General features: G+C 36.4%; 1 protein-coding gene across 8 annotated transcripts in view; it reads left to right on the top strand.

Annotated features, from left to right (window-relative positions):
• The window catches only part of LOC113050843 (potassium voltage-gated channel subfamily H member 7-like), a 54,011-nt gene extending 34,661 nt beyond the window's left edge, over nucleotides 1-19,350 (top strand). For 6 of the 8 annotated variants that reach the window (XM_026214218.1, XM_026214216.1, XM_026214215.1 and 3 more), the window contains 9 exons: nucleotides 287-686; nucleotides 1,165-1,365; nucleotides 2,423-2,677; nucleotides 10,701-10,906; nucleotides 12,578-12,680; nucleotides 13,027-13,233; nucleotides 14,925-15,069; nucleotides 15,235-15,382; nucleotides 16,450-19,350. In XM_026214218.1, coding sequence (XP_026070003.1) covers nucleotides 287-686; nucleotides 1,165-1,365; nucleotides 2,423-2,677; nucleotides 10,701-10,906; nucleotides 12,578-12,680; nucleotides 13,027-13,233; nucleotides 14,925-15,069; nucleotides 15,235-15,382; nucleotides 16,450-16,524 — 1,740 coding nt within the window. In that variant the 3' untranslated portion in view covers nucleotides 16,525-19,350. The remainder of the gene's footprint in view (nucleotides 1-286; nucleotides 687-1,164; nucleotides 1,366-2,422; nucleotides 2,678-10,700; nucleotides 10,907-12,577; nucleotides 12,681-13,026; nucleotides 13,234-14,924; nucleotides 15,070-15,234; nucleotides 15,383-16,449) is intronic. The other 2 variants (XM_026214217.1, XM_026214211.1) reach the window with 2 other exon arrangements.
• Nucleotides 19,351-23,451: the final 4,101 nt, after the last annotated feature.

The raw sequence follows: 23,451 nt of genomic DNA, 5'->3' as shown, positions 1-23,451 counted from the left end.
TTAGGTATACAATAACCCCTGGCAGTTAATGTGTTTTATATAAACAGTTTTTAACAACAGGGGTTTGTAAATAACACAATTTTAGTAAAAGTCAATGACTGAGAGACTTGGATATTTCACTGAAAATCAGTTATGTACATGTGAAAAACTGTCATGGGTAAAATTTACCCCGCGGCAGTTCTAGTGTTAAATATGACTGGCTGTTTTAACTTTGTTGCAATAGTGTCATTTTATCTTAACATTATGTTAACGTGAATTTATGTTTGCTCTTCACCTTCTTGATTAGACCACAACTCTGATTGGCCTTCTGAAGACTGCCAGACTGCTCCGATTGGTCCGTGTGGCACGGAAGCTGGATCGTTACTCAGAGTATGGGGCAGCTGTCCTAATGCTCCTCATGTGTATCTTTGCGCTGATTGCTCATTGGTTGGCTTGCATATGGTATGCGATCGGCAATGTGGAGAAGCACTATCTGGATCACACTATCGGCTGGTTGGACAATCTAGCCATATCTATCGGCAAGCAGTACAACGGCACTGACCTCTCCTCAGGCCCCTCAATCAAGGACAAGTATGTGACAGCACTGTATTTCACATTCAGCAGTCTGACCAGCGTGGGTTTTGGAAACGTGTCGCCAAATACCAACTCAGAGAAGATCTTCTCCATCTGTGTCATGCTCATTGGCTGTGGGTATCAATAAATTAAAATTAACACCAGTATAGCAAACAGGAAAGATTTTTAAGTCAGCTTAATCTTAGCTGTTCACAAACAGAATAAAATAAAATAAAATAAAATAAAATAAAATATAATGGGCTTTTATACTTAGCGACAAAATTTATGATAATATACTTGGTAATTACTTTGATCTATCTACTGTTTTCAATAATAATAACAAGAAATGTAAATATATATACACAAACACACACAAATATGTATACATACACATACATACATACATACATACATACATACATACATATATATATATATATATATATATATATATATATATATATATATATATATACATACATACATACATACATACATACATACATACATACATGTATATATATATATATATATATATATATATATATATAAATATAAATATATATACATACATATGTACATGTTTATATGTCTTCTCTCTTTGTGTTTTAGCTCTGATGTATGCTAGTATCTTTGGGAATGTGTCTGCTATAATTCAGCGACTGTACTCAGGAACAGCTCGGTATCATCTGCAAATGCTTCGGGTCAAAGAATTCATCCGCTTCCACCAGATCCCTAACCCGCTGAGACAAAGACTGGAGGAGTACTTCCAACACGCATGGACATACACCAATGGCATCGACATGAACATGGTAAGAGTCAGGTTTTTGTCCGCTTGATGTAAATTCCTGTCATTGAATAAATAAATGCTTTTATCTGTCAGTGTGTACAGTTTGAGCCAGTGTGTTAGCTAACTAGTGTTTTAAACATATGTATCTCAGTCACAGACTATTAATGTCAAATGTGTTCTTGTTTCTACGCAGTGATCTGATATGTATTTTTCTTTCTTATACGCACTCAAATGGACTGACTTCAACACCCTGGTGAGCAGGAGGTATAGATTAATGTTGCTTTTGACCATAAAAGCTGCAAAAAATATTTGTATCAAAGCATGCCATTGATTTGAAACTATGCATGTCTAACTGTGAGCAGTGTTGGTTATATACATAGAGTTTTATAAAGTAAGCATAGTCTAAATGTTAATCTCAATTAAGGTAATTAAAGTTTGGTCCATCTGAAGACTGACATTAAATCAAAATCTCTATTAACAAAGCTAATGACATGTGTACTGTGACTAATCCTGCATACAGACATTTGCCCAGTTCTATTTCAGTTATTTTCCTTCAATTAAATCAGTTTCACTTTTAATGGACCTAGGTCATATTTATATTTCCCATTTTATTAGGCATCAAATTATTTAGTTAGTCAGTCAAATAGATAGTTATTGCAGATTAATACATTTCCATGCCAGTCTTTGTTCCCTGGCAGACTTCCTAAATGCAGTTTTAAACAAGAAACAGTGTCTTTTAGTCTTTTTTTATTTTTTATTAGATGAACCAGAAAAATTGGAATAAAACATAAGTGGCAGTTGCATTCTCCTCTGCTTGATGTGCCATATATCATTATATGAAGCAAAAGCAAATCAAAGGCAAACACAATGCAATGCGGCAGAAACAAAGGATCCCAGATGTATTCATACTGTGCTTTATCTTTTATGTATTTGTAGTTGAGGGAGGCAGGGCTATATAAGTATTTTATAATCTAAGCTCTAACACAAAGCTCTTAAAACCTGTAATCATTCTACCCTCCTTCTCCTCTTCTCCATGGGGAACACTCTTTCTGTCTTTTTCTCTCTTTTTTCCCTCTTTGCAGGTACTGAAGGGCTTTCCAGAGTGCCTGCAGGCTGATATCTGTCTTCATCTGAATGAAAGTTTGCTCCAGAGCTGCAAGGCTTTCCACGGAGCGACCAAAGGATGTCTACGGGCATTGGCGATGCGCTTTAAGACCACTCATGCCCCACCAGGTGACACGCTGGTGCATTGCGGGGACGTTCTCACGGCGCTCTACTTTGTGGCCAGGGGATCCATCGAGATCCTCAGAGACGATATAGTGTTGGCTATCCTGGGTGAGCAATGAACAATTGAACAAACTTTCACTGTGAGCCTGTTATAAACTCACCAACAATTTTTGTGACGAAATCTTACTAGGTATGGTTACGTGCACTCATTTTCGGCAATAAGATTTCAATAAGATTTCACATTCCATAACTGAGTTTCCATAAAGCTGATTTGACACAAACTGTATGGTATAGAGTAAAAAAGCTTCCTCTATTCCTTTTCTATTCTATCCGTTTTATTTATTATATAATAAAAAAATTCAAACCTTGCTACATGTACTGCGTTAGGATAACTGAGATTTGTTATAACACTTGCATATCATTGCACTCTTGTGGATTTTGATTGCTTTTATTATCTTCATTTGTAAGTCACTTTGGATAAAAGAGTCTGCTAAATGACTAAATGTAAATGTAAACATACACATTCTGGCACTGCACAGGTATTTTAAATCTGATTTGGAAAAAAGTCAAATTCAAGCGTTTGCATGCTTAATTCTTTCCTGGTCTAAGCCACCCCTTAGAATCTGGTCAAAATTGTCTCATAAATTGCGGGAACAAATTTACTGGTATTTTTGAAAAGGTCCTGTTCACACTTGACTCTTAACGGTAAGTTACCTGTAATTCACCAGTAAAATCTGTATGTGTGAAAAGGGCTTACATTAAAAATGGTTCAGGAATGGTTTGAAGAGCACAAGAACGAGTTTGAGGTATTGAGTTGGCATCAAAATTCCCCAGATCTCAATCCAGTCGAGCATCTGTGGGATGCGCTGAACAAACAAGTCCGATCCATGGAGACCTCACCTCACAACTTACAGGACTTAAAGGACGGGTCAGGGCGGTTTGGGCAACAAAAGGGGGACCAACACAATATTAGGAAGGTGGTCATAATATTATGTCTGATCGTTGTATATATCCTATAATAAGTACAGTATCAATGTCCTAATTGTGGTTTAATGCAATGCTGTGGAACATGGGTTGTCTTACAAGATGGTACTTGCACACTCATCTAAATTTAATATAAACAGCTCAGAGGCTCAAAGGTAATAAGAGACTTAATGAAAGATGTGCTGTCCTTCATTCAAGGAGATCTCTCCTATGATGAGTGCATCATGTTCTTTTATAGATAGAGAGACTGAAATAGTGGAAAGCTGAAAAAAATGAGAGAACAAAGGAGAAAAGGGTTGTAATTTAATAAGAAGATGCGGGAATGAGAGTGATGGCAGTGTGGTGCATGTTTCCCTTGTTCATTAGATTTGCAAAGTGTCATTTAGTGTGACGGAGAGCTATGAGTGACAGCGCTAGTTTCATTATTTACATGCGCACTTATTAAACTCATGCACACAGATGCTCAAGAGTCTCCAGTCTCACTGATGCAGGTGGAGCAGGGTAAGCCGAATTTAAATAGTCCATCTCTCTTCCTACGCAAGCTGGCATTAACAGAATAAGGCCAGGGGAAGAAAAAGAGACACATAATTACACACTCATGCAACTCAGCAGAAACTTGCTGTACACTACACGAAATTGCTGAGAGAAGCTACCTCCTGCTTCATATGTATTCTTAGGTCTCAGTTGAAAAATCACTACCTCAGCAAGAATCTATTGTCTTATGAAAGTGTTGCAGATGAACACTTCATCACTGTACACTAATTCTGTTTCTGGCCCAGACTCTGTTACACTAATTTCATACTCATCTCAAATAATTGATATATAATATACAGCACTAATAGCTTTAGCCACGACCCTGAGCCGGATGGCAGGTGGCTGCTGCCCAGGTGGCTGTCATTTGTTTGTCAGGTCTGACCTTTGATATGTATCACCGCAGAAATGTGCTGTCAGGCCTTGCCTTTTCTCTTGGCACATGTTCTCAGGAAGCTTGCAGGGGCTTTCAGGAATATCACATCCTCAGTGTTTATCACAATATGCCACACTGTAAAAAATTATTTAGCAGTTTAGTTGTTTCAATGAATTTTTTTATGTTGACACAACTTGCAGTTACTGAATTTGTTCATTCAACTAAAAATTGTAAGTTTTCAGTGTCTCAACTAGTTTGAAAGTTGACTGAACTAGGTTATTTGTCCTCATAACTAAAAAAAATGTGTTGACTCAATTCAATAGCAATATCACGTTCACAACATCACTTATCGCGAGATCTCGTCATTCTCGTGAAGGCTGTTGAAGAGAGAAGAAGGACGTCAGCCATTCTAGTCAGTTTCTCCTGAAAATTTGGACATTTTACTAGAATACAACTTTGGTAAGTAAAATATTCGTATTCATTGGCTTAATGTGTAAAATTACATTTGTTGTCTCAGAAGAGTAAGTATGGTTTAAAGAGTCTTACATTCTGTATATAAGTTACTGTATGTAAATGTTCGTTTCGCGGCACTCTGAAGCCTCAAAATACAGGCGGTTCCACAGTATTTTCCTTATAAATATTAAAACAGATATTCCCCCATGCGGGACAGCGGAGCTGAACTTATGTGGAGAACAATAAAAATACAGTCTGTATGTATTATTTGAGCCCAGGGCTGCGTTAGAGACCGTTCAAACAGAGCGCGCGAGAGCTCATCGGATCATTGTATGGATTAAGAACGGCGGGAATAAAAAAAAAGGAACTGCTCTTAACCTGACAGCGTAAGACATCCGTCAGAATATTCAACGATGAAAAATTAGGAGATAAAAAGAAGATTACTACTCGAACTGTGTCTTTTCTGTATGTTATAAGGGCAACGAATGAGCAGCACAGATGAGCACCTCCCTCAGAGTTCTTCTGGAGCGCGTATCTTAACACATAAGCCTAGTGCTGATGATTATTTTACAGTCTACAGTTCAGATGAAGTTCTGAAGGTAGCGTTACAAACTCTTCTTTCAGTTTTCTGAAGTAACGTTAGTCATTCAAGTGCCTCACTAGAACCTAGAACCCAGTGTAATGCTGCGTGAATATCTGTTTTTATACAGTCTATGGTGAATATAGGTCATAAGTAAATTGCATACGTTCAAATCTATATATTTTAGAATAAAAGTAATAATAGCATATATCTTGTATAAATAGAGAATCAATAACGATCGACACAAATGTGTTAAATTTCCTTTTATTGTGTTATAAATATGTGTTGTGTCATTTAAAAGCATCGTCTGGATGGTATAGTTTGTCTTTGGCATTTAATACAAACTTGTCAATACATTTGACTTTATATGTATGTTTATTATTTTACAGTGTTTTAACATGTTTTTGTATTTTTCATGTTTATGATATTTTGGGATGACTGAAGATTCAGAGCAGAATTCAATAATCCTGTGGATGGACCGCAGCGAGTCCTTTTGCAGTTATCCATCAAAATGCTTTGCAGACATAATGGAAATGGCATTTACATTGTAGAGCTTGGACGAAGTTGTAAGTAAATTTATTTATTTATAAATGCACATTAATCGGAGTCTATATGCTTTACAATTGTAAGGCCCTGTTTAATGCATCCCTTTGTTTTTATTAAAGCACACAGGCTCTGCGCAGGAATTCATCAAGGACATGACTGCTGGGATTACGCTTGTGGATGACCAATCTGAGCACCATCAGTCTGCAGTGATGAGATCCAGGTAATAGAAGAAGAAGAAATCTGGGTGATCTGGGGTTGTAGCTCGTTGTTAGACGATCTGTGTACTGTGTTAGACGATCTGGGACTGGGACTAACAGAAATAAACTAATTCAGGTTTAAAACAACTTGAGGTTTAGTAAATGACAATTTTCTTTCTTTTTCTTTTTTGGGTGAACCCTTTACGAAAATGTAGATATTTGCATTGGAAAACAGCTTCAAATTTTAGAGAACATAATTTGACATTATTTTCCCCTTCAGTTTTATTCCGTGAATTTTCTATAATTGGTATTTAAAATGTCTTTATAAAGTGTTGAATTTATTTTCATAAAACCACCAGAAACCCTGTTTATGGACATAGCCATTCTTTATTATTTTGCTGAATACTGTTTTGAATCCTGAAAAATGTTCAGTGCTAGCATATTGGCCATTAGCAACTTTGCTTAAAGGATTATTTCACCAAGAAATTAAAATTAGGCCATGTTTTACTCATTCTCAAGGCACCCTATGTGCATATGATTTTCTTCTTTCAGACGTATCTGATCTGAGTTGAATTAAAAATTTTGCTGGCTCTTCCAAGTTATTTAATGGCAGTAGACAGGTGTGTTTTTTTCTCAGCAGTCCAAAAATAGTCAAATAAAATGCACCCATCCATCAATAAAACGTGTCTCACATGGCTCTGGGGGTGAATAAAGGCTTCCTGTAGCAAATCGATGCGCTTTTTGTAAGAAAAATATCCATATTTAAAAAGTTGTAAACACTTTTTTTTCTCTTCCACTGACTATCATACGTGCAAGCCTAATTTTGTGATTCTACTTCGTGATTGGCGTATTGTTGTCTCTCCTCCGCTCTTCCGTGTTCGTCACTAATCATCGGTGCATGCATGACCCATATGTCCTATTTTCATCCACCCGGAATGGCTCTTACGAAAGTGAGAGAAAAGGGTTTAAATATGCTTTGAATATCATTTTAAATATGTATATTTTTTTACAAAAACACATGGATTCGCTACAGGAGGACCTTATTCACCTCTCAGAGCCATGTGAGGTACTTTTTATTATGAATTGATGCACATTATTTGACTACTTTTGGACTGTTGAGAAAAACACCCACCAATTGCCATAAATATTTTTTTATATAATCCGACTGGATTTGTCTGAAAGAAGAAAGTCATACACACTTACGATGCTATGAGGGTGAATAAAACATACATGGGTTAACCAACCCTTTAAGGGTCATGCTTTACTCTGAACATGCAGTCCAACAGACTATTATTTAAAAGGAATACTATATTTTCTGATCATTGTATAAATGGTGTGACAGATTAGACACTTAGAATTGGATTAAGAAAAAAAAAACTGAATATGTTGTATTGGTTTGTCACATTTTATGTCATTCAGAAATCATGTAGAATACTAGTGAAGAAAATAATTTCCCCCCATTTTTAGTATAGTTGTTTCTGGGGGTGTATTTTACACTTATCTTCCCATGGGATTTTAAACTCTTTGTGTTCAGCAGAACAAATAATTTAGTACAGACTTTTAACAGTTTAATACAGGAAGTTATTTTGAATGTTTCCAAACGAAACCGTTGAGGAGCACCATTTAATTTTGACTTTCATTTTTGGTTAAATTTTTCAAAATATCTTCCACTTGAAGGTGAATTACAATTTGCATTTATTGGTAGCTGTGCTTTTAATAAAACACACAACTTTAATAGTGTATGTACATATGTGTGTTCATTTGTTATTAATGTATTAAGTAATGTAATATTTTTTTCTTTTCCCAGCCATCCAGTGACATTAAGGATGTTGAGAAAGAAATTGAAGAGGGCATTCTGATTGTAACTGAGGAACAGCAATGTGATGTGCTTCCCAAGGAATAACCAACATTGGTCTCATTTGGACATCCTGTCATCACTGACATCTCCCATGTCCCCACGGCATTTGGACCCCTAATGGGTCTGTATGCAGTGAACATCCACCACCTCCAGCGCATTAAATACACCATTGAGGCTCTGCAAAAACTTGTGAAGACCAGCTGCTCCCACCGTGTGCTCGCTACAGCGGCAGGAACTGTAGGTGTGGAGGAGTAAATGTCCAGCGCCCTCTCCACCCTCAACACCACAAATAAGGTGTCCTTGAGCAAGGCACAACTTCTCCCCGGGTACTGCAGCATAAATGGCTGCCCACTGCTCTGGGTGTGTGTTCACGGTGTGTGTTCACTGCTGTGTGTGTGCACTTTGGATGGGTTAAATGAAGAGCACAAATGTATGTCATGTCACTTTCACTTTTCAGTGTTCATGATGTGTCCATCGGCTCCACCGCACTCTTTTTAGAATGTACATTAAAGTTTATCATGTCATGACTTGGAATATGCATGTTCTCATGTAAACAAATGTTGTTTCACCTCTCATTTTCTTAAACAGTATGTACACATTTTCAGTATGTAGCATTATGATGGGGGACGAGTTTGGAAGTTTTCAAGATCCTTCTGATGTTAACACTTCTGTCTGGTCATGTTGTGCTATGAAATTTAGAATCTGACTTTAGATCTTTGTGCTTCCATGTGCATTCATTCCATTTATATCTTATTATACAGAAGTACAGTACACTCATTTTTTGTAACTAAGTGTGATATTATATACATATATCTTGGTTTCTCATTTTGACCATGACTTGCATTATGGTGGGGGGAGTGCATGTGAACTTGTGCAGGGTTAATATGCAGAGTTCAACCTTCTGATTTTCATATTGAGTTATGAAATTAAAAACAATCCCTGTGGTTTTGATCTGATGAATTGAATTGCAACTATTTGTTTCTCAATCCCATGCCAATGTTATTTATTATACATCACACTTTCAAGTGTCGGTTCAGATCTTTAGACATGTGTTTGTATTTTGCATTTTTTGTTTTGTTTATCAATTATCAGTTGATGTGTTGACAGCAAATTGCTTGTTCAATTTAAATGTGAATGAAAGTGTTGTCTCTATCATTAAATAAATGACATAAAAAAAAGTGTTTTGTCATCTTTATTTAAACATTTAAGGCAGTGGGCTAAAATTTGTTTATGATTATTGATCGAAGTAAAAAAAAAAAAAATCCCTGTTGACACAACATGATTTAGTTGACTGGACTAGAAAATAATAGTCAAGTCAACTTAAAGAAATTTGTTACCTGGACTAACTCCACTCTAATTTGAAGTTGTTTCAACAAGAAATTTTTTGTCAAGATAACAAAAAATTTTTAGGCAGCGGGGTAACAAAATATTTTTAGTTGACTCAACAAATTCTTTTTTACAGTGCAGGTGGATATGTGAGGTGGATGGATTATCTCGAAAAAGGAGAAGTGCTCACTAACACAGATTTAGACAGATTTGTGAACAATATTTGAGAGAAATTCTTAGATCTTTGATGGGGGCAAAAACAAAAGAGTTGCGTTTATAATTTTGTTCAGTGTAAATATTTTGTCTTCACTGGCAAGCACACACATGCCAACAAGTGTTCCCTTGTCCACAACAAATGACTCTTATGAGCTGGTTCTTTTAATAAATCAAACAAAAAATTATTATCAGTTTGAATCAACCCTAGGGTGTAATGGTACACAAACATGACGGTTAGGTACATACCTTGGTTTTGACATCACGGTTCGGTAAAAAAAAAAGTGGTTTACTGAACAAATACCTTTTTTATTTAAATACATTTAATTGACATTTTCTTATGGATAAAAATCTACCTCAACTAGGGAGCGATTTTACATTATAAGGTTACAATTAACAACAGAGCCTTAAACTTAAATTTAATTACTATTTATTTTTAAACATAATAATCAACACTTAACTTAAAATGTATACATTTACACAGTGACTCTTATACAGATTTATTTAAACACATTAAATAAGGCATCACTAACAGGTAGGTAAAATATAATGATTATTAGGTCTAATATTTCGCGAAATGCTCTTTTCTCGACTTCGTTTCTAACGAAATCAGTGGCAGATGGGGAGCATTTTGGAAGCACGTTTGCCAACGGCTTTTATATTTGGCACAGAAATGACACACTTCGACTTTAAAGATAAACATTAAATAAAATCAATTTAATGCAAATATCTTGCATAACTTAATATTCTGTAGACAGCCCTGACACACATTCACAATTTCAACAGGAATCCAAGCAATTAGGAATTTCACATGCAGAAGATCTACCCACAGATTTTGCAATGGGTTCAAGAAATCTGCCTGGTTTGAAAGTGACTTCTGTGTGTGCAGTGTTTCTTACATCACTACTACAGTTGACCTTTTCTACCTGTGAAGTTTTGCTTGCTTAGTCACACACTAATATAGGAACTTACTTTCTCCCTTCTAATTCTTTGTTCATTTTCTTCCCTCATTGCTTTATCTTCTCTTCTCTGTCTTCTCCTCTGATCACTGTACGCCCACCTCTCAGGTAAGAATGATATTTTTGGAGAGATGATTCATCTGTACGCCAAACCAGGCAAAGCCAACGCAGATGTTCGAGCGTTGAGCTACTGCGACCTCCACACCATCCAAAGAGAGGATCTGCTGGAGGTTCTGGAGATGTATCCTGAATTCTCAGACTACTTCCTGTCCAATCTGGAGCTCACCTTTAACCTGCGTGATGAAAACGCCAAGGTAAAGCAGCGAGCTATAAGTGCTTAGTGTTTTAAAATAAGATTAAATGTTCCATACTAGCACTGACTACATAAAGCTCCCTCTGCAGTCTGCCCTGAGCCTTTATGAAAACTAAGCAGAGCATCTTCAGAAATCATGGAATTATTATTAGCACATTCATATAAATCTGAATGATTTTATTAATCTTAGCGGGAAAGTTTACTGTAGATTTGGACATACAGAGTGGACAAACACATACACAGAGGTTCAAGTGAAGACATGGGAGATTAGAAGATGATGGTTAATAGAGTAATGTTACAGAAATAGAATGCCTTATAAAATATACAGTGGTCTGTGCAATGAAATATAAATAGACTGTGCAATGATTTCAGTAGCTTAAAATAGATTATGTAGGAAACAGCTGATTATAGTATCATCATGGCAACCCACATTTAATTTGAACAAAATGTAATTAATATGCAACAACTAGCATCATCTGATCCATATTTTGTGAATTAGGCCAGAAGTTTTCATGTCTCCAGATGTAAAATATGTTCATGCAGAATAAGGTATAACTATGTGCTTTATGAGTACTGTTCAAAAAACCTGTTTATAGGTGCCTAATTCTTTTTAAAAGTGTGAATTCTAAACCTGAACCAGTAATGTAAATTAATAAAGCCCATGGGTATTTCAACATCTTTTATGAATTTAGCTTTTCTTACTCATTCCAAGTTCTAAAATGTTTTATCAGGTGGAAATTGCGAGTAAAACATTATTTTAAAAACTAAATATAAATAATAACATAAATAATAAACAACTGGAAAAGTAATGTAAAGGTTGAGAACCACTGTGCTACTGTATATGCCATGTATTTAAATTAGCAATACAATTAAACCAAAAGCATAGTGTCAGTAAAGACATTTATAATGTTACAAAAGATTTTATTTCAAATACAGTAAATGCTGTTATTTTGAACTTTCCATTTATCAAAGTATTCTGAAAAGTAAAACATATCACAGTTTCCACAAAAAAATAAGTGTATTATATTGATAATAATAAGAATCATTATTAATAATTGAGCTCCAATAATAATTGATCATTACAGAGCAGCAAATCACCATATTAGAATGATTTCTGAAGGATCATGTGATGCTGATTCTGGAGTAATGATGCTGAAAATTCAGCTTTGCATCACAGGAATATATTACATTTTAAAATATATTAAAATAGAAAACAGTTATTCTAAATTGAAAAAATATTCTCAATATTACTATTACTGTAGCCTTGGTGAGCAGAAGAGACTTGTTTCAAAAACATTAAACAAGTTGTGTATGGCATTAAATACATTTTTAAAAAGCATTAAAAACCCATTAAATTAGATTTGATGATACCTTCAGAAGCCCTATGTATGTCTCCACATATAGTGGAATGACAGTAAAGCTTACTTGACATTTTCTTTTCTTTTTTTAACAAAGAGACTGAAATGTATGTTGTTATTCTGATGTATTATTCTCTGTCATTTTGAAGTTGTCACATTTAAACAATGGTCTGGAAATTCTTCAAAAAAAAAAGTCAGCTTTTATGTTCTGCAGAAGGAAGCCTATCTGTTTTTCCTTTCCTGATGTTGCTGCAGTAAATAAAGTTAGTGTCCGTATAATGCTTAGCCTAATGTGATGTGGTCTTGTGTGGCAGGGAGCCACGGCTCCTCAGAGGAACCTTTACACAGCTGTGAGTGACTCAGACACAGACGACCCTGACATCAGGACCCAGATCTTCAAGAAGAACGGCTCCGCAGGTCAGATGCTTCTCCTGTTCCGCTCGCATCCGTCTTCCTCTCCTCTTTTTCATTATTCCCCTCCCCCATCACCTCCCCTCCTCTTTCCACCCATCTCTTTTTTCCTCCCGCTGGGTTTCAAGCTGTTGTCATGGTGATTGTTGGTCACAGACAGATGTTTGTTCTTGTATGTTTGCAACGTGCCAGATTTCACCTGAACGGTCAAGAGCCCTTTTATCCCCCGTCCCTGTGTAACCTGCTGTTTGGATTATTCATCCCAGCCAAATCTTTTCCTTGTTCAAAGTGCAGTCTGCAGAGTGACCGTGAGAACTGTGTGTAATTCTGTGAGGACCTTGTGTTCCCTCAGGTTCTCCGAGCAGACTGAGCAGGACAGACAGAGAAAGAAGAAGAGATCGAGAGGTTCACACGTCACCGGGGGAGGAGGAGAAGGAAGAGGAAGAGGAGGGTGAGGAAGAGATGGCCAGGACTTTGAGTCGATCTATTCATGTCAACATGAGCACTATCCCTGACTCATACTCTAAAGACTGTGTTGAAAACAATCTGTTTCACGAAGGTATAACATACTCTTTCTCCAGGATGCCCTACAGTAACACTTTACTTGTGAAATACATCTGAGTAAAACAGAAACGTAAAAAATATAGTGCGGGATTTGGTTTTATCCATCATTTGCTGATTGAATGGAGGCAGATCTTAATGCAAGCTTGCAGCCAACTGTAAGGGGCAGGATTTAAGTGGATCAAATTATTATCGGACATACATGACCAGAGAGTATTTTCAATGGAAAATCAAATTATATAATTTTTTAAAAGAATTACTGGGTCAAAATAAATTACATTTTTACTTCATGTAGACTTAAAAGAGAATTTCTAAATTTAATTATATTTTATACTGTAACAGTACAAAGCAAGAGCAAACAAAAAAAGCAAAGCAAGAGAATGTTTCCTTTTTATTTTTACTTTTTTTCTACCTACGATCCATGTTATTTTATTTTGTTAAAATCCAGATTTATCTGTAACATGCTTTCAGAATTATTATTTCAGCGCAACATGTTTTACAACTATTGTGTGTGCTAAACATATTAAATTAACATAAATAATCAATGTGATAACTTCTACTACATTGTCTTTAATCTTCAAAAAACATTTTTTTTTTTTTGGTCACATTTTCTACATTCCATTGGCCTTAGCTTGAAAACCCTTGGTGATGTCATAAAAATGTTTTTGCAAAAATATATAACTTTTTAATAACTAAATATCACTTTTTTTAAAACAAATTTTTGCAGATAAAATCTAGTGATTTCAGTTTGAATCTATGTGATCTGAAATTTTATGAAAGATTTCCGCATGCAATTTCTGATTCAAGTTGATCACACATTCACCAAGTTGACCAACAGAAAGCTGTGTGATTTGAAAGTGACTTCTGTGTGAGCTGTGCTTCATACATCTCTACAATGTTGACAATAGATGATGGACCTTTTTTGACCATGAAATTCCACTGATGTGCTTAAGGTGTATTTTATGGTATTATCTATATTGGCAACCCTTTCTATGAACCTATATATAAAATGCATTGTATACACAAGCTTTATAGAAAGTATTGGCAAAAATTGCAATGTCAGATTGAGTATATAAAGTGAATTTATAAATAACTAGAAGAAAGCAATGAGTCACGAAGTGCTGGATTTTTTTGTGACTGTACTGTAAAGAACAGGTTTTAAATGTGTGAACAGTGACTGCTGATATAATTACACAGCCAGGAAGCTTCTCGTTCTATCTTTCCTTCTCTCATTTTTTTTCTTCAAATCTCTAAATATTACAAGACGGCGCTAGAGCATATGATAAGGTTGAGCCTGGTGTAATATTTTGTTTAGGCAAACACAAACATGTTTGTTTGGCTTCCGGGTATTGCAGCTGTTATATTAGGGGACACTGGTGCAGTGTGGAGAGAATTAATGATGTGTTTGTGTGTGTGTGTGTGTGTGTGTGTGTGTGTGTGTGTGTGTGTGTGTGTGTATGAGATATCTAATTTGTCTTGTTATGGTGCCATGTGTTTTTGTTATAGTGTGTGTGTCTATATATACATGTGTATATGTGTGTGTGTGTGTGTGTGTGTGTGTGTGCAGTACAATTGACAACATAAAAAACTAATCCGTCATACATATGTCGGATTCATTTGGGTTTGTATGTATCTGATGTGTTTGTATGTGTCTGTGATTAATTGCACTGGGACTTTGTGTTTCTCTAGATGTGTGTGTTGAAGAATGGCCTTGTGGGAATGCAGATGACTCAGCGAAATCTCAAGACAGAAAGGGAGGAGACGACTGTGAAAGTGACATCACATTCGGCGAAATGGAGCAAAGACTGGATGTACTGCAGGAACACCTAAACAGGTGAAAGAGAGAGAACATGAGATAAAGTAGGTCACATGAGAGAGTAAACCAAGAGAATATGAGTTGAAACATCAACTTTATCATGCAGAACATTTTGTGCTGTTTATAGAATGGTACTTGGCGCCATCTGCTGGTCAGAGTCAATATATATGTGTGTGTTTGTAGGCTGGAAGAGCAGATGACCTCAGACATCCAGGCTATTCTACAGTTGCTCCAGAGGCAGACCACTCTGGGACCTCCAGCGTACAGTAGTGTGGCCGTCATTCCAGACTACCACAAACCCGTGCAGCCCGTCACAGCCATGCAGACGCAGGTAACACACCGGCTGTGTTCAGAATCTCTGAAGAAGAAACCAGGGATATTTCTAAATTCAGAGGACAAGTTTAATAGAAATCTCACTTATATTTTGTAAGGAATAATATGCATCCTGCTGGTTTTTATCAGTGAACGAACTCTGTATAATACAATATTATATGGCTACTTGCCACGTAAATTAAATAATTACACACAAAATATTGATTTGAGTTGAAATATATTTTTTTAGCTCTGCAAAACTTCCATAATAAAAAGCAGTTCATAACAAATAACTTTGATCCTAGTTCTAACAAGACAGACATTTAAGGCATAACGCAGTCATATCACTTATTACAAATCTAAATAAATTGATGTCCTCATCCACATAAATAAAGACTGCAACATAAAATGTTATTGGAAATTTCAAAATCATAGCTGTTATTTTAACATTAGTATACCTGTGGGTACCATATAGTATTGTAATAATTAATACCTATAATAATTTGACTTATTATAACTAATAATTATTGACCCCGACTTAAAAAATATTAAATTGGTACCACTGGATCAAAGACATCAAAACAGTATTGCATCAAAATTATATTGCAAAACATATATTAGAACATTATGTAATTAAAACTGCATTAAAATGTTTACCATTTCAGAATAATTGTATTATACATGTGTAACATTTAATTATATAAAAAATTTTCATTTTCATAAGCCGTAACTTTACTGTATGCAGTGATTATACCTTTTTCAAAAATGAGGAGGGCATATATTCACCCTACCTTATAATTGACTAGCAACAATTGGAAATACCCTGGCAACTGCCTAGCAACGCTACCACATACTATTTTTAAAATTCCTATGTGAAAGCAGGCAATATGAAACAATAACCATTTCAAACAGTAGCACAATGTTATCAACAGTACAAGCATTTGTCCACTGCTCTGTGAAGCATCATTTCATTAAAAAACTTTTGCCAGATTGCAGTTGATTTTGACTGACTTTGCAATTACACTAGCATACAACGTTCAAATGGCAGAAATAGCAGCATTTTAAATCAGTTTTTATTCTTTGCAGAGTCCTGATGATCTAGAGAACGTCTGTAAAGCCAAAGACTCCAACGCCTGCTGTTACCACGATGATGAACTCTGAAGTCAACACGGCCTCGCCATTGGTGGCAAAGCCAGAGTGGGACGAGGGTCTCCACAGGCCCTCCTCTGATCCTGGCCTTCCAGGGCAGTAACAAAAAGTCAAAGGTTAAAGTTTCATGGTCATGAAACAGAATCCAATAACAACAGAATTCCCAGGGGCATATACAGTAAGAGCAGTGTTTAATCATGAGGTTTGAAGAAGAATGCCTCATAGAGGAGTCAAACTTCTGTATGCTATCAAGTAACTATGCATAGACAGAACAAAATCTTCAGTAAGCTTAACTTCCTCCCTTCAAAACAACAGCAGCTACAGCTAGACTCAGGGTAGAAAACACAAAACCGAAGAGTCATATGCAAAGAACTGACAATGACCTTCCATGTCCCTTATAGTTACCTTAAGAGGAGTCAAACAAAAGCTGGTGAACAGATGCATTAATGCAGAATGAGTCAGTCTAAAGGTTGTTCATTTTGTAAATATATAAATGAAAACGGTGTTCAGAAAGTAACATATTGGACATACAACCATGTTAATGAAAGATGCATGCTGGGGAAGAAATGCAGTGTTTGTTTTAGTTTTTTTGCATGTTTCTTAAAAACACATTTGCATTGGTAATCAAGTGACATGAGCTTGGTTTTTGTCATTATATCACTTATTTGAGATTTATGTATGTATTTAATTAACTACGAATTTCCTGGTATTCAGGAAGAATCTTTTACTTGAACTGAACTCTGCAAAGCAAAGTCTCATCATCAAACTGTCATCATCTCCAAATATCACATTATTCTGCCCATATCAGATTTACACAGGAAAGTTACATTCAGCAAACGACACACTGTCCGTTCAGAGCCAACTAAACATTGTAACATTGTCAGTATTGCAATATCATGTCTCAGTATTGAATTTGACAAAACTTTGGCCCTCATGTTGGGCAATTTAAACCTTAAAGATGAATGTCCTAACACTTCACAAACACTCCACTTTGGGGCTTTTAACACTTAGAGGATAATTTTAACCCTGGGTAGATATTATTTGCATATTTCTGAGGCAAATTTATGATAAAACAACTTAACTTCTTGTCCATCTGTGGAAAGGTTGCCACAGTGATCCACTCTGGTTGCAGTTTGAGCTGTATTACCAGGATTCCCACACGTTCTGGAAAATTGATGACTCATTTTCCACTCCACATGCAAAATGAAATGGAAAATAAATGTTTTCTTTTAGCCAAGAACAAACAGTTTATCACTGTCCCGAAACAATTCATGTTAGACAACATTCAAATGGCCATGAATCTGAACCAGCTTGTTTTTGCTCCAAGATCGGATGCTGTTTCATAAGCACCACCTTCTGTCATAGAGTGAAATTGCATCTCCTTCAGCCCATCTGCTGTTTCAGTTTTGGGCAGATATGTTTTATGCAGTATAATTTCACAGTGCTAGTCAGAACATTCTGTTTTTGCTTCATATTTCGAAATGACATCTAATTTAAATCAAATCTTCTTTTTTTTTATCATGATTCAAATGCAGTATTTGCCTCTAATTTTAAATGACTACTGAGAGTTCGCCCTGTAATAGAGCAAAAAACACATTGTTCATATACTCATATATTCATTCTATCTTTACTGCTTTAAAAAAAAATTATAACAACAAAACAGTATTGGAGTCGGCCATGACAAATCAAGACTGGTGTATAACTACTATATATGATTGGTGGTCTGTTGCCTTTGGATTCTAGCAGTTAAAGCAAGGTTAATGCCTGATTTCATGTAGTGCTGGACAGTTGCTCAACCCAGGGTTAAAACTGGTCCTGTGAAAAGCCCTTTTGTGTTCTTTATGCTTTTTTGTCCTCATTTATTTATGCAATTTACAGATTCACTTTAGAAGATTCTTTAATTCTGAAGCTGTAGCAGTGCTTATCTGTAGAAATATATCTGGATAATGTGATCTGGAGGTGAAAGCACTAGGTTTGGTAGCAGCAGTCATCCCTGGCCTTCCAGATGATAGATCTATGTTAACAGTACCCATAAAATGCACACTTTTAGTCTTGCAGTATGACATGGCATTGAGTTCATGTGTAGACGGACTGCATGTTTAACCAAAGTTAGTTAGTTGAATTAATCACTTATTCACATTTAATGAGATGCATTGAAACACACAGTCTTCCTATTGTCAGCTAAAACAAAAAACAAAAAAAACACAAAAAAAGCAGAAAAAATATATGCATGTCTTAATTTATTAATTTACTCATAGGGCCACCAGATTTAGAGCTTCTAATGTGAATGAATTAATCTGATTGGTAGGCTGAAATCTGGAGGCGGAGCATTGTGAAATAACAGTGTATGCGAGAGAGGCTTTAAATCCTCATCTGCCATCACACAGATGTCATTGGTTGTCCTGTCTGGCTTGTGTGACCGCTGTGATCACAGCATGCGATGACCTAACAGTTTCCTGTGAGATGGTCAAAGTCATGTCTGGTGTTTCAGGAAGTTGGCCAGAGTTGGTTTGCCTTAGGGGTGTTTGTGGGACATGTGCCCAGTGTGGGAAAAGAACAAGAGAGAGATACTATCCTACTATCCTATTGCGATCTTTTGCACAAACTCTTTTAAACATCTTGTACAGTGTCACTTTTTAAAACTAGTGCTGTTCGCGAAATTGTTTTTATGCATTTTTTTAAATGTTTGACACTGTATTTTATACAATGCAAGACATAGCAGATTAGAATGTTTTCTTCCTTGGATATATTGGTATGTATTATATTTATGCTGTATATTGTGAATATAACAAGTCACCAAAACTGTGTAAATTAATAAAAGACAGAATGCTTAATTTACAACGTTGCACAAGATTATTTATGGAAAAACAGGGTTTCAGCAGGTTTGATGAGGCTAAATGTAAGACTTTTTAACCAAGCAAAGAAATGGAATGGATAAATAGAAGGGAACACAATGTAAATCTCAGTTGCAGACAGTGAGTTGTATTAGTTTGAAAATATAACTTCCATTACTTTCTGCTCTACAGTACCCTCCACTAATATTCTAAAGAAATAGAAATAGAAATTCTAAATATTTCTTGTTTACCTTTTTTTTTAGCACACCAGCTCAACTAGGAGTACAAAATTGTCCAGCCATGACTTTCTACTCCACAGAATCATAAATATGAGGAACACAAAGGCCAAATGTCCTTAATCAACCAAAGAATATACTGTAGTTCTGATTTGCAAAACAAGATTGTTGTAAGAAAAGAGCTGAAGCACTGAAAATATTAAGAGGTTATATAGAGAGCAAAAATTAAGAGGTTCCAATCAACTAAAGATGTCACAAATCTTCCTGGAAGAGGATGTGTGTTTATATCTTCCTAATGCACGGTGCAGAGGAAAGTTTGAGTGGGCAAAGACTATCCAAAGATCACAGCTGGAGAATTGAAGAGATCAGGAGTCTTGGGGTCAGAGAAAAAAAAAAATGAAGCAGCCCATACATCACCACATGTTGTTCGGGAGGATTTAAAAAAAATCCTCCTCGCTCCTCCAAAAACAAACTCCAACATATTCAGCTGTCAGACACGACTGGAACTTCAAACAGGACTGGCTTTTTTTGGGCTGCAACCCCATCAGATGGGTTTGTTGCAAACACGGATAAAAAGTACCCCATGCATATATGGTTAAATATACTGCTGGATCTTTAAAGTGGTGGGGCTATTTTTTCCTGGCCTTGTTGTTTAGATACATGGTATCATGGATTCTATTGAAAATCGTCAGATAAGAAATCTAAACCTGACTGCCTCTGTTAGAAATTTTATAATGATCCGTGGTTGGATCTTCCCTCAGGACATTGATCCAAAACTAACATCAAAATCAACACAGGCCTTCCCAGTTCTGCCATGGCCTTCCCAGTTCCCTGATCTGAACCCTGTAGAAAATGAGTGGGCTGAACAGAAGAGAAGAAGCACCAACATGGAACAGAGAATCTGAAGGATCTGGAGTGATTCTGTATGAAGGAATGGTGTCTGATCTCTTGTCAGGTGTTCTTCACACTCAGGCATTATAGGAGAAAACTCAAAGATGTTATCTTGGGAAAAGGACATTGCAATAATTGGGTGCCAATAATTGTGGCCAACGTGAATGTTTGATGTTTAATACACAGCTAATGAAGCATGGTTTTTGGACCAATAGGATTTACAATGGGTGGGGCCTCCAGCACAACATGCAACTTTTTCCATTTTGTTTACCTTATCAGAGTTGTCCAGAACAGCGTGTAGGTTGGCCAGCATGCCTGTGGGAGGCTCATTAGCGTGGAATCCCTATGGAATGATATGTTCCTGTGGAGTGGGAGAAGGTTCTGCGCTCATGAATACTCTGTAGTCTTGGTGACTGTTCACACAGCAACGTTCAAGAAGCTTCTCTAGATTTCCCAGCCACTTTGCCACCAGATGAACTTTCTAGAAGAAACACAAACATCTATATGATATACATGCATAAATTAACAAATATAAAATACACAGATACACAGGCACATACACAAAGTAACATACAGAAAGACACACCAGTATATTACCCAGTTGCCCTCTTTTGAGGCTTTTTCCATGGCAAGTTCAGCAACAGACAAACAATATGTTAAATATTCTTGAATTTTTACAGATTTTACTCACTGGTGAAGCTCATTGTCTGCAGGAAGACACCAGGAGTGTCTTGGGTGATAATCTTCAGAGGTTGTGTTACAGAAACGTCCTATCTAAATTCTTGACTTAAGATTTGAAAATGCTCTGTTTCCTGAGAAAAATTACCATGGTAACTAAATGTACAGGACAGGATTGTAAGTTAGGGTGTTCCTGTAATACAGCCCCAGGTCTTCAAGCAAGTGTGTGCATCTATGTTTCAAGATTTGTGCTTACTTTAGCAGCGCTCCAGGCAGAGTTGGAAAGGAAGCTGAATTTTCAGCATTATTACTCATACATATTTTCACAATAATATCACTTTGTGCTTACTGGTTCTTACCACATGACAAAAGGACTTCCTGCATATTGATAATGGCAAACTGAAATTGATTTCCATACCATTCAGTCATATTCAATTTTCCAAGAAAAAATGGTTGAAAACAGACAAAACTTCATCTCAATCTATGCAGCTGTGTTTAGGGCTCTCCAGTTTCTCCAGCAGCATGTTGTCTCCCAAGAAGTTACTATAACCATCAGTAACACTCAAAAGGGTTTCAGATCTGACTAGTGCACAGCACACACGCATGCACCTTGAGATGTTCGAGGTCTGGTCTCTCCAGTGTAACAACAATGAGTCTTACAGAATAATTAACTCAAATGATATATAGGGAATTTGAATAATTAATCAGGAATATGATTAATTTATATCTCAGAGCACTGTAACTTACTCATTAATATGTCAATATTACATTCTTCATATCAATTATTGTGATATCTCTTACTGTAAATTACTGCAAATCAAACCGTGGTATGTCCAGCAAACCACTGTAGACCTATCAATTTTCAATAAAGTTATCACGCCTTATAATTCAAGGAAAAGTATTCTCTGGCCATGAAAATATTATCCTATCCTTATGATAAATTTAGTTTCTAAATTTAGAGCTTGTAGCTATAGATCAGACATCTCAGTGACTCGTAATGTGAGTGGGGTGGAGTCCAAGCCAATCGTCAGTATATGGGTTTTTAATAATTAAACTAGTAATACATCAAACTACAAATCACACAGAGTAAATATGCGTACGACAATACAAACAGTAAGCTTTATACAATACATAACGAATCCAAATAAAAGAGAGAGAGAGAGAGAGAGAGAATAGAATGAGATCACATAAGGAGCTCAGGTATGAAAATCATAGTCAGTAACTTTTGGGAAGCCAACAACAAATCAGATCATAACAACACTTTAAAGCAGCATTTAAATCTCCATAGAGAAAGTGATACTTTCAAAAGTGTCCAATGTGAGCGTGGCGTGAGATCGGCGTCGAGCTTGTGAGCTTTGCGCGCTGTTTCCGTTGAAACAGCCATGTGCCATGAAACGGAGGCCATGTGACGCGCGTGCACGCTGCGCTTGGCGTGAGCGTGGAGCACGTGGTCCTTTGTTCTGTCCTCACGTGGTATTTGAAAGGTTCAACAAACATTGTACCAGAATTCGTCTTCCTTGCGTGGAGAGGCGAATAGTTGAATAAACTTAGTAAAGAAAAGAAAAGAAAAGAACGAAAACGAAAGCTTCTAAAGGAGCCATTAAAATGGCTTTTTCTCTCAGCCCCTGTGCTGAGGGGGTTTGCGCTATGAGCGCGGCCTATGGCTGCGCGGAAGCAACGTTGGAGAGCAGCGTGTCCGAGAACGGAGAATGAGAGAAAGAGGAAGAAGAGAGAGGTGGACCTTGTTTGGTCAATTCTTATAGCTTGAAATAGTTCACGCCCCTTTTTCGCGTAAACAGCCAATGAAAGTCCGCGATCTGAAGCGGAGGGAAAAGTTCCTTTGTCTCTGTGGAGACAACCCCTAGGGCCTGATCTAGGGCCTGTCCGATTCCATCAGGGATATTTCTAGCAAGTTTGTACTTCAGATTACATACATTTCCTTACTTTGTTCTAGATAAATGGGTCTGTCAGAGCATGACGATTAGAACAAGACTAAACATAATATATATATGATCAAAACGTGAAGTTACATTCAAATGTAGAATTACACATTTAAAGATTTGCTTAACACATGATAACACTGCAGATGTTGGGAAACATCTAAATGTACCAAAAGGGAATACGTAATACATTTATAAAACATAAAAACAGAAAGTTAATGAATACATTCCATAGAATGCATTGTTCAAAAGAAGCCAGTGATTTGGCTTCTCTCCTGTCCTGTGTGGTCGTAAACTTTTACAACCTGCAAAAGTGGGGGTTGCAGAAACATGGCTCTCTTTGAGAAGGTTAAAGTGAGG

The sequence above is a fragment of the Carassius auratus genome, chromosome 31 (assembly GCF_003368295.1).
Source record: "Carassius auratus strain Wakin chromosome 31, ASM336829v1, whole genome shotgun sequence".
Lineage (NCBI taxonomy): Eukaryota > Metazoa > Chordata > Actinopteri > Cypriniformes > Cyprinidae > Carassius > Carassius auratus.
The sequence above is the reverse complement of the archived record's forward strand: the minus strand, read 5'-3'. Positions and strand labels throughout refer to the sequence as shown.